The sequence below is a fragment of the Cebus imitator genome, unplaced genomic scaffold (genome assembly GCF_001604975.1).
Source record: "Cebus imitator isolate Cc_AM_T3 unplaced genomic scaffold, Cebus_imitator-1.0 Scaffold657, whole genome shotgun sequence".
Lineage (NCBI taxonomy): Eukaryota > Metazoa > Chordata > Mammalia > Primates > Cebidae > Cebus > Cebus imitator.
Genome location: NW_016107972.1, coordinates 77,028 through 89,648, shown reverse-complemented (window position 1 = coordinate 89,648; position 12,621 = coordinate 77,028). Strand labels below are relative to the sequence as shown.

At 42.5% G+C, this 12,621-nt stretch overlaps 2 protein-coding genes across 2 annotated transcripts; one reads left to right on the top strand and one right to left on the bottom strand.

Moving 5' to 3' along the window:
* Nucleotides 1-8,324: 8,324 nt before the first annotated feature.
* On the top strand, nt 8,325-10,298 carry LOC108295743 (6-phosphogluconate dehydrogenase, decarboxylating-like). Its single transcript, XM_037734720.1, is given in 2 exon segments — nt 8,325-9,626; nt 9,629-10,298. Coding segments are annotated over 2 exon segments (1,407 nt in total). The 5' UTR covers nt 8,325-8,410; the 3' UTR covers nt 9,820-10,298.
* A 1,539-nt stretch (nt 10,299-11,837) lies between these two features.
* LOC108295742 (ATP synthase subunit e, mitochondrial-like) lies at nt 11,838-12,149 on the bottom strand. Its single transcript, XM_037734719.1, has one exon. It carries the CDS (start codon nt 12,147-12,149, stop codon nt 11,913-11,915), a length of 237 nt encoding a protein of 78 aa, XP_037590647.1. The 3' UTR covers nt 11,838-11,912.
* Nucleotides 12,150-12,621: the final 472 nt, after the last annotated feature.

The following is a 12,621-nucleotide window of genomic DNA, read 5'->3' as shown; positions in this document are numbered from 1 at the left end:
GTAGAGACGGGGTTTCACCATGTTGACCAGGATGGTCTCGATCTCTTGACCTCGTGATCCACCCGCCTCGGCCTCCCAAAGTGCTGGGATTACAGGCTTGAGCCACCGCGCCCAGCCTTGTATCACTTTTTATGTAACTTTCTTCTAGAAGCCTTCCTTAACCTCCAAGCTCAGAATAAGTGGTTGTTGAATGGGCTTCCTGACACCCTGTTCTTCTACTGTCATAGTCTCATGTTGGCAATACCTATTTACATGTCCAAATACCCCTCTGGACCAGCTCCATGAAGGCATGAAATATATCTATCTTGGTGCTTTTTTAAAGAAATCCCCACCATCTAGTATAGCAGCAGGGATTTAAAAATCCCCACTAGCACGGAGACAACACTCCACAGATCTATGTTAAATAATAGTAATTACTGACATTTTTTCATCATAGGGCAGATATGCTTTCCATATATTATTCCATTTGATCTTCTCAGCAACCCCAAAAAAGAAAGTATTATGACTCTCAACATTTCACACAGGAGGAAACTGAGGTTCGGTCAGGTTAATGCCTAAGGTTGTTCAGCTCGTAAATGATGGAGCCAGATTTACATATAGCTATATGTCAATCTTTAAAATGGGAAGATGGACTAACAGGAAAAGAATACGCCACAGATTGACTCTCAGTCTTAAAAGTGGGAAAGTTTTCTGGCCGGGTGCAGTGGCTCACGTCTGTAATCCCAGCACTTTGGGAGGCCAAGGCAGGCAGATCACAAGGTCAAGAGATCGAGACCATCCTGGCTAACATGGTGAAACCCCGTCTCTACTAAAAAAAAAAAAAAAAAATTAGCTGGATGTGGTGGCAGGCGCCTGTAGTCCCAGCTGCTTGGGAGGCTGAGGTAGGAGAATTGCTTGAACCCAGGAGGTGGAGGTTGCAGTGAGCCAAGATCATGCCACTGCACTCCAGCCTGGCGATGGAGCGAGACTCTTATCTCCAAAAAAGAAAAAAAAACAGTGGGAAAGTTTTTATTTCGGATGTTACCAAGTGGCTCACACCAGATTAAGTGACCCCAAGCCTTCTTTGGAGGTCATGATGGAAACATTGGGGAATAGAGTCAAAATGCTGTGTCCCCACAAGATTTGATAACCACTGGAAAAACAAGGCAGTTTCAAGATGATTGTATTCAGCACTTGGTCATTTGAATGCGTAGCTCAGAGACAGTGACAATGAGAGAGAGAAATAAAGACAGCCTGAAGCAAAAAGGATAGATTCACCCATCCACTCATTAAACAAACATTTATTGAGTAACATCTACATTCCCAGAAATGTGTCTGGGTACTACAGGACAGAGGCCATTAGAGACAAACACACCCTTTTAAAGGCAGAAAGTGTGGCCAGGCACAGTGGCTCACGCTTGTAATCCCAACACTTTGGAAGGCCAAAGTGGGTGAATCACCTGACATTGGCAGTTCGAGACCAGCTGACCAACATGGAGAAACCCCTGTCTCTACTAAAGATACAGAATTAACAGGGCATGGTGGCACATGCCTGTAATCCCAGCTACTTGGGAGGCTGAGTCAGGAGAAAAATCACTTGAACCCAGGAGGCGGAGGTTACAGTAAGCCAAGAGCACACCATTGTACTCCAGCCTGGGCAACAAGAGCAAAACTCTGTCTCAAAAAAAAAAAAAAAATAGAAAACAGAAAGTGCATGTCAGGCAGAGGTACAGAGCAAGACCTACACAGAAAGTTTCATTTGGGTTCGTTTGTTAACCAACAAATAAAACTCAAAACATATTTCAAATACCTGTCTTGAGATGGGATGTTACACATAATTACAGTGCTTTTTAATTTTTTCTTTAGCATAAAGAGCCTTGAAGAGAGAGAAGGGCTCTTCAAGGAGACAGGCTGAATTATGACTCATTCTTCCTCTCTCTGTTGCAGATTGTTCCGCTTACTGGCAATTAGCTGTGTGCTATCTGGTGAAATCTCTATCTCTATTTTGCATTATTCTCCAGCTCTTGTTTTTTTTCCCCTCAATAAATGTGTGGGGTGGTTTTTTTCCACCATAAAAGTGGTACATTATTATGGTCAGGGATATCTATCTATAGCTGTATAGGTATAAATATATAGATTTGTAAGCTAAAACATAAGAGAGAGAGAAATCCACCCTCAGTTTCATTGTCTCAAAGACATTTTAGGTTTAATATATTTGCCTCCATCTTCTTTCTTTTTTGTTGTTTTTTCTTTTTTTGTTAGTTTGTTTTGTTTTTTAAGATGGATCTCGCTCTATTGCCCAGGCTGGAGTATAGTGGTGCGATCTTGGCTTACTGCAACCTCTGCCTCCCAGGTTCAAGAGATTCTTCTGCCTCAGCCTCCCGAATAGCTGGGATTACAGGCACATGCCACCATGCCTGGCTAATTTTTATATTTTTAGTAAAGACGGTGTTTCACCATGTTGGCCAGGCTGGTCTCAAACTCCTGACCTCAGGTAATCCACCCACCTTGGCTCCCAACATGCTGGGATTACAGATGTGAGCCACTATGCCTGCCCCCCTCCCCATCTTCTTTCATGAATTGTTTTTTAAAATGTATTTGGCACTTTGGGAGGCTAAGGTGGGTGGATCACCTGAGGTCAGAAGTTTGAGATCAACCTGGCCAACATGGAGAAATCCCATCTCTACTAAAAATACAAAAATTAGCTGGGCATGGTGGGGTGTGCCTGCATTCCAGCTACTCAAGAGGCTGAGGCAGGAGAATCTCTTGAACCCAGGAGACAGAGGTTGAAGTGAGCCTGGTGATAGAGCAAGAATCCATCTCAAAAAATAAAAAACAAAATAAATAAAATGTATTTGAAGTTGTGCTATTTGTACAATCCCCCATTCTAACACTCCTCACTCTGTGACAGCCATGTGTTTTCAATGGGACTGACACTACCTTCAAGTCCACTGTTGGGACCTGATTGGTCAATTCAATAATAGTGTCTCAACCTCCTTATCACACTTAATTGATTCAGAAGCAGCACAAGATCCCAGGTAGGCCAGCTAGTCAAACTGTTGTGGAAAGAAATAACCTCCTTCTTCCTGGTTGTGAATGAGGAGGTATATATTCCATGGTAACCACCTTACTACCACAAAGAAGCCAAGTTGAGAATAAAGACAATCCAAGAGGGCAGAGCTGAGAGAATTACAGAAAATGCAGCCCAGCTCCGGTTCAGCCAAGTTTGGAGCTTGTCCTCTTTTTCTGCTTTTCAATTTTATGGGTCAATGTATTCCCTTTATTGTTTAAATCTATTAACATTGAATGATATATTACTGGCAATCAAGCATGCTAAACAGATACACCATCCACATGGGATAATCAAATGAAGGAATTTTAAGCACTGGGCACTTAAAAAATAAATGAAGTCTGTTTTTGTGGATATAGACTACAAAGGATAAAATGGTAGTATTAACTTCCATTAGTTGTTTACTAGTTGTGAACTCAAAAGAGTATACTCTTTTCCTTTTTTTTTTTTTTTTTAGGTGGAGTCTCACTCTGTCACCCAGGCTGGAGTGCAATGGTTTGACCTCTGCTCACTGCAACCTCCGCCTCCCGAGTTCAAGCAATTCTCCCGCCTCAGCCTCCTGAGTAGCCGGGAGTAACTGGGACTACAAGCGCCTGCCACCAGGCCCAGCTAATTTTTGTAATTTTAGTAGAGATGAGTCTTTGCCATGTTGCCCAGGATGGTCTCAAACTCCTGACCTCAAGTGATCCTCCCAACTCGGCCTCCCAAAGTTCTGGGATTACAGGCGTGAGCCACTGTTCCTGGCCTCAAAAGAGTCTTAATGTCTGTGTATTCTCCTAAGGGTATGAATGTCACTGATGATGCATGAGATCCTGGGGACTCTTCTTGGATTATGGTTTGGCTGCTACTTGACCTCTCTCTTCAGATACTTATTCAAAAGAGATAATTCAAGGAACCAAGATGGGTTCTAATGCTTCATTCTAAAGTAAAATATAAATTTTGGGGCATACTCAGGTATGGAAGAATGAACATATTTCTTGCTTCTCATACTAAAATTAAAATATGAGACCTTGTACTGGTATACTGGCAGAAAATTTAATCTCAGTTGTTACTGGTGTTCCTAAGAAGACTACCACTAGGGTTATGTACAGGTCCCATAGTGAGTCTCACCACCAAAGCATCCCAGAGGCTCTGTAGCCATTGACTCAATAGTCTAGACTCTAGCCTGGTTACAACAAAGATGACCATTGCTCCAGCCTGCAAGTTCTTATCAGGTCCAATGGCCTGGGGCATCAGCATCTTCATCAAGGACAGGACTCCTTGTGCTCCCGGTTCAACCCTCTCCTCACCATGCTGGTAAAGAACATGGCACAGGTACCCTCAAATCGCACAACTAATAGAACTTCCCCCTTCTCCTACCCTTCTGAAATATTTTCTCCCTTCGTTTTCTCAAAAGCACTTGCCTATCTCCTCAGCCAACACACACACACACACACACACACACACACACACACACACACACACATATACTCCCTCCTTGGATACTTTCATAATGTTTTCAGTTAGCTGAAATTTTTGGAAAATTTAGGAGCTCTTGACTTCCAACAGCTTCTGCTTGTGGTCCTACCAAAACCCCTAAGACAAGGATGCAAGGGAGGAACGGTACACAGCAAACAACAAAAGTTCATATTTCAAAACTTATGATTGGGCACAGTGGCTTACACCTGTAATCCCAGCACTTTGGGAGACCTAGGTGAGAGGATCATTCGAGATCAGGAGTCCAAGACCAGCCTGGCCAACATGGTTGAAACCTTGTCTCTACTAAAACTACAAAAATTAGGCTGGGCGTGGTGGCTCACGCCTATAATCCCAGCACTTTGGGAAGATGATGCAGGCGGATCACCTGTGGTCAGGAGTTCAAGACCAGCCTGGCCAACATGGCAAAACCCCATCTCTACTAAAAATACAAAAATTAGCTGGGTGTGGTGGTGCGAGCCTATAATCCCAGCTAATCTGGAGGCTGAGGTAGGAGAATCGCTTGAACCCAGGAGGAGGAAGTTGCAGTGAGCGGAGATCATGCTGCTGCACTCCAGCCTAGGAGACAGAGTGAGACTCCATCCCCCCAACAAAAAAATACAAAAGTGAGCCAGGTATGGTGGCACGTGCCTGTAATCCCAGCAACTCGGGAGACTGAGGCAGGAGAATCACTTGAACCCAGGAGGCGGAGGTTGCAGTGAACCGAGATCACACCACTGCACTCCAGCCTGGGTGACAGAGCAAGACTCCATCTCAAAAAAAAAAACAAAAAACAAAATAAAATAAACAATAACAACAAAACCCTGCCTCATGAACAAGCAGTTTATACGCTATGGAAGTCCTTACCTGGAACCAGGATTCTATCTTTTTTATAGCATTTTTTCCTGGTCACTCCTATCATCAAAAGCAGGGATGTATACTCACTACTCTAGTTCTCCTGTTTTAAGGTGTTACACAAAAGTGCTAGGACTTATCTCTCGTTGATACTTTTTACTTGCAAGAGCTATTCATTTATTGGAAACAGGACCCTGCATGTCTTATAGGGTCAACTACTTTATCTTGCTTAGTGAAACAAACTCTATTAATCTATAAACTAAAGCATGCTTGTTATCAGGAATCACATACATACATATATATATATACATACATATGTATACATACATATATACATATACATACACATACATATGTATGTGTATATATATACATATGTACATACATATGTACACATACACAGTCAGGCATGGCTTAATGATGGAAATATGTTCTGAGAAATGTGGTGTTAGGTGATTTTGTTATTGCATGAACATCATAGAGGGTGCTTACACAAACTTAGATGGTATAGCCTACTACACACCTAGGCTATGTGGTATTGACTATTCCTTGTGTTCTACAAACCTATACAGCATGATATTATAATCAATATTATGACAATTCTAACACAATGGTAAGTTTTTGCATATCTAAACATAGAAAAGTTACAGTAAAAATACATTATTAAAATCTTATGGGACCACTATTGTATATGTGATCTGTCCTTGACAAAAATGTCATTATACAGCACATGACTGTTAGGATATCTAGCTTCAAATGACAGAAAACTAAGTGAAAGTAAGTTAAGTACAAGAGAAAATCTATTGGCTCACAGAATTTGGAAGTTCAAAAATTGGATTCAGTTGGGTACAGTGGCTCATGCCCGTAATCCTAGCACTTTGGGAGACCAAGGTGGATCACCTGAGGTAAGGAGTTTGAGACCAGCCTAGCCAATATGGTGAAACCCTGTGTCTACTAAAAATACAAAAATTAGCTGGTCATGGTGGTGTGCACCTGTAGTCCCAGCTACTCGGCAGGATGAGGCAGGAGAGTCACTTGAACTCAGGAGGCAGAGGTTGCAGTGAGCTGAGATCACGCCCTGCACTCCAGACTGGGTGACAGAGTGAGACTCCATCTCAAAAAAAAAAAAGTTGGACCTCACAAATGGCTAGATCAAGGAGATACAAGGGGATCAAAAGTGTCATTATGGCTTGGCACAGTGGCTTATGCCTGTAATCCCAGAACTTTGGGAGGCCAAGGTGGGCAGATCATCTGAGGTAGGGAGTTCAAGACCAGCCTGAGCAACATGGAGAAACCCTGTGTCTACTAAAAATACAAAATTAGCCTGGCGTGGTGGTGCATGCCTTTAAATCCCAGCTACTTGGGAGGCTGAGGCAGGAGACGCTTGAACCCGGGAGGCAGAGGTTGTCATGAGCCGAGATCGCGCCATTGCACTCCAGCCTGGGCAACAAGAGCAAAACTCCATCTCAAAAAAAAAAAAAGTGTCATTATGTGATCTAGACTAGTGAATCCGAATACTCCATCTCCCAGGTATTGTGATTAGGTAAGTGGTAGTCATTAGATGGTATCAACACCTTGCTTGCTGAGATTTTTGCCCCTAAACTATTAGGAAATACACTTTTTATCCAGTGAAAATATCCTTCAAAAATGGAAGTAAAATAAGGACATTATCAGAGGATAATGAAAATCCATTATTAGAGGATGTCAGATTCCTCTAAAGTGGTAAAATATTGATTCTTAATTGGATTATAAAAAGTTATCAGAGGATAATGGAATTCCTCCAATGAAGGGAACCTGGAATGTCAAGAATAAGGAAGAATAACAGAAATGGTAAATATCTGGGTAAACATTCCTCTTTTTAGTTTATATATATGTAAAAGTATATATATACACATACAAAAATACATATGTAAAAGTATATGTGTATGTGTGTGTCTGTGTATATATATGTGTGTTTGTATATCTACACACATAAAATTATAACAAAAATTATAACACTGTCTGATGTGGCTTGCAATTCTACTACATAACTATAACATAAAGGATGGGGAAGGAGATAAAGGAACTTATATAGTGATAACATTTCTGTACTTCCCCAAAAGTGGTAAAATACTGGTTCTTAAGTGGACTACAAAAAGTTAATATGTTTATTGTAATCCCTAGAACAAACGCTAAAAAAAAAAAATGATATACAGATATGTGAAAAAACATAACAGATCAGCCAGGCATGATGGTGCACCCATGAATGCATATAATCCAAGATACTGGGGAGGCTGAAGCAGAAGGATCGCCTGAACCCAGGAGTTTCGGACCAGCCTGGGCAACACAGTGAGAGAAAAAAAAGAAAAGAAAAAAGAGAGAAAGAGGAAGGAAGGAAAGAAGGAAGGAAGGAGAAACAATGAATCAACTAAAATGAAATACCTACAGATGTTCTATTAGCAAAAAAAAAAAAAAAAAAAAAAAAAAAAAAAAAAAAAAAAAAAAAAAAAAAAAAAGGGCAAGGAAAGGGAACAGAGCACAAATAAATGGTACACCTAAATCTGACCGTTATCAATAATTACATTAAATTTAACTGATCTACAAATACTAATTAAGTGAAAGTATCGTAATGGAATTATTTACTTATTTATTTATTTAATTTTTCAAAGACAGAGTCTCACTCTATCGTCCAAGCTGGAGTACAAAGGCATGATCTCAGCTCACTGCAACCTCCGCCTCACGAGTTCAAGCAATTCTCCTGCCTTGGACTCCCAGGTAGCTGAGACTACAGGTGTAAGCCACCATACCCTACTAATTTATGTATTTTTAGTAGAGACTAGGTTTCACCATGTTGGCCAGGCTGGTCTCAAACTCCGACCTCAGGTGATCAGCCTACCTCAGCCTCCCAACGTACTGGGATTACAGGCATTAGCCACAGCGCCCAGCCTATCATAATGAAATTTTTAAAATCACCCAACTAGACTTGCCCCCCATGCCTTGCCGCTCTTGCGTTCTTCTGCTCTGTCTGCCGCCACAGCCCAAGCTGACATCGCCCTGATTGGATTGGCCATCATGGGCCAGAACTTAATTCTGAACATGAATGACCACGACTTTGTGGTCTGTGCTTTTAATAGGACCATCTCCAAAGTTGATGATTTCTTGGCCAGTGAGGCAAACGGAACCAAAGTGGTGGGTGCTCAGTCCCTGAAGGAGATGGTCTCCGAGCTGAAGACACCCCAGCGGATCATCCTCCTGGTGAAGGCTGGGCAAGCAGTTGATTTCATCAAAAAACCGGTACCATTGTTGGACACTGGTGACATCATCATTGATGGAGGAAATTCTGAATATAGGGATACCACAAGATAGTGCCGAGACCTTAAGGCCAAGGGAATTTTATTTGTGGGGAGCAGAGTCAGTGGCAGAGAGGAAGGGGCCCAGTATGGCCCATCACTCATGCCAGGAGGGAACAAAGAAGCATGGCCCCACATGAAGACCATCTTCCAAGGCATTGCTGCAAAAGTAGGAACTGGAGAACCCTGCTGTGACTGGGAGGGAGACGAAGGAGCAGACCACTTCATGAAGATGGTGCACAGCAGGATAGAGTATAGGGACATGGAGCTGATCTGCAAGGCATACCACCTGATGAAAGACATGCTGGGCATGGCACAGGACGAGATGGTGCAGGCCTTTGAGGATTGGAACAAGACAGAGCTAGACTTATTCCTGATTGAAATCACAGCCAATATTCTCAAGTTCCAAGATGCGGATAGCAGACATCTGCTGCCAAAGATCAGAGACAGCACGGGGCAGAAGGGCACAGGGAAGTGGACTGCCATCTCCGCCCTGGAGTACGGCATACTCGTCCCCCTCATTGGAGAAGCTGTCATTGCTGGGTGCTTATCATCTCTGAAGAATGAGAGAATTCAAGCTAGCAAAAAGCTGAAGGGTCCCCAAAAGTTCCAGTTTGATGATGATAAGAAATCATTCCTGGAGGACATTCGGAAGGCCCTCTATGCTTCCAAGATCATCTCTTATGCTCAAGGCTTTATGCTGCTAAGGCAGGCAGCCACCAAGTTTGGCTGGACCCTCAATTATGGTGGTATCGCCCTGATGTGGAGAGGGGGCTGCATCATCAGAAGTGTACTCCTAGGAAAGATAAAGGATGTATTTGATCGAAACCAGGAACTCCAGAACCTCCTACTGAATGACTTCTTTAAGGCAGCTGTTGAAAACTGCCAGAACTCCTGGTGGCCAGCAGTCAGCACTGGGGTCCAGGCTGGCATTCCCATACACTTTTTACCACTGCCTTCTCCTTCTGTGACAGTTACAGACACGAGATGCTTCCAGCCAACTTCATTCAGGCTCAGCAGGATTAATTCAGGGCTCACACCTATGAAGTCTTGGCCAAACCAGGGCAGTTTTTCCACACCAATTGGACAGGCCACAGTGGCAGTGTGTCATCCTCATCATACAATGCCTAATCATGCTGCTTCTGTCACCCTACACGATTCCACAGACCAGGACACTCCATGTGTCTCATGACATGCCCACATGGCCCTTTGCTATATTTTCTGTTCAAATTTTATTTTTTTAAGTGTTGTAAGCGACTTCTGAGGAAGGCACAGAGTTTATTTGTAAAGTAGCTCTGTGAGAGCCGCTGTGCCCTCTGCCCTTGCCTCTTGGGACTGACCAGGAGCTGTTCATGTGGATAGGCATGGGAACCTCGTCCTCACAGCAGTGGCCTCCGTTTGCCCCCTGTGCTGGTGCGGTTCCCATCACGCAGACGGGAAGGGTGTTTGTGCACTCTGATCAACTGGAACCTCTGTATCATGCGGCTCAATTCCCTTTTCCTTTACTCAATAAAACCGACATCAGACTGAGGCTATTTCTCCAGATTCTTAAGTAGTCTCACCTCGGCCACACGGAGCCATTATCCCCATTGGCAGAAAGATTTTTCTTTAAAAACAAAAAAAGACTAGAAGAACACAAGAAACATCACATTCAGGATCATGCTTAACTCAGAGGAGGCAGGCAGGGAGAGTGCACCAGGAGCTTTAGTCCACTGAGCACGTTTATTTCTCCAATTGGGCAGTACGTACATGGATGTTCACAGTAACATGTTTTTTTTGTTTTTGTTTTTGCTCCTGGCAAGCTGTGCATGACATTCTTTATGCCTTTTTGTATGTCAAATACCTCATAATAAATTTTCTAGATGAAAAAGAAAATCACCCAACTATATACTGCCTACAAGAAACAGGCTTCAAATAAAATGTTACACAAAAGTTCAAAGTAAAGGGATGAAAAAGATATACCAGACAGGCGCAGTGGTTCACACCTGTAATCCCAGCACTTTGAGAGGCCGAGGCAGGTGGATCATGAGGTCAGGAGTTTGAGACCAGCCTGGCCAACATGGTGAAACCCCGTCTCTACTAAAAATACAAAAATTAGCAGGGCATGGTGGCACGCGCCTGTAATCCCAGCTGCTAGGGAGGCTGAGGCAGGAGAATCGCTTGAACCCGGGAACTGGAGGTTCCAGTGAGCTGAGATAGCACCATCCCACTCCAGCCCAGGCGACAGAGGAAGACTCCATCTCAAACAGAAACAAACAAACAAAAAAGATATACCATGCAAACATTAACCAAACTATAACAGGAGTAATTATATTAATACCAAACAAAGTAGAATTTCAGAGCAAAGAAAATTACCAGAGATAAAAGGGGGCCTTACATAATAATAAAAGGGTCAATTTATCAAGAAGATATAATAATCCTAAATATATATGCACCTAACAACTAACCGAACTTCAAAAACATTAAGGGAAAATGGACAGAACTAGCTGGGCACAGTGACTCGAGCCTGTAATCCCAGCACTTCGGGAGGCTGAGGCAGGAGGATTGCTTGAGCCCAGGAGTTCAAGACCATGCTGGGCAACACAGTGAGATACTGTCTCAAAAAGAAAAAACAACTGAAAGGAGAAATAGACAAATCCACAATTATAGTTGGAAACTTCAACACTCCTCTCAAAGTAGTTGATAGAAATAGTAGACAGAAAATGAGCAAGGAAATAGAAAAATTGAATAACATCATCAAACAATTGGATCTAATTTACATTTATAGGACACTCCACCCAACAACCGTAAAACATACATTCCTTCAAGTACATGAGGAACATTTACCGAAATAGACAATATCCTGGGTTATAAAATAAACCATAACAAATTTAAAATAATTAAGATAATAAACATTTTCTCTGGTCATAAAGAAATTAAATTAGAAATTGATAACAGAAAGATAACAGGAAATCTCCAAACACACGGAAATTAAACAACATATTTCTAAAATTTCTAAACAACACACTGACCATGGATAAATGAAGACTCAAGTAAAATTAGAATATTTTAATAGAACAAAAAAATACAATTTATCGAAATTTGTGAGATACAACGAAAGCAGTACAGTTGACCTGTCAACAACATAGTTTTGAACCGCATTGATCCACTTTTTTTTTTTAATCGCATAACACAGGAAGCTGTATTCATCCGCTGCTACTCCAAAGAGAGGCTGGGAGGGTCACTCACTTTAACATGCTGTCCTCTTGGGCTTCTGCCAATTCTTTGGCAATCCGTTTCAGTTCATCCTGCTGCTGCTTCTCCTCTGCCGTTACCCTCCTTTCCTCTTCTGCCCGAGGTTTTAGGTAACTGTAGCTCGTGGCTCCGTAGGCCATGCCGAGGAACAAGACGGAGTAGCAGCCGAGCTTGATGAGCAGAGAGACCTCCGGCGGCACCATCTTGGCCCTGACCTTCGTACCCATGGACCCACTTTTATAAGTAAGTGGGTTTTCTTCCTCCTGCCACCTTTGAGATAGCTAGATCATCCCCTTCCCTTCCTCCTCCCCAGCCTGCTCTGCCTGAAGACGATGAGGATGAGGACATTTATGACTGGTTCATTCCTGGCTTTTGGCACCAAAAAAAAAAAAAAAAAAATGACCTTTATGATCCACTTACACATAATGAATAATATATTTTCCCTTCCTTTTTATTTTCTTAATAGCGTCTTCTTTTCTCTAGCTTACTTTGTTGTAAGAATACAGTACATAATACATATACAAAATATAGTTAATTGGCATTTATGTTATTGTTAAGGCTTCTGGTCAAGGGCAGGCTACTAGTAATTAAGTTTTTGTGGGATTGGCCGGGCGCGGTGGCTCAAGCCTGTAATCCCAGCACTTTGGGAGGCCGAGGCGGGTGGATCACGAGGTCAAGAGATCGAGACCATCCTGGTCA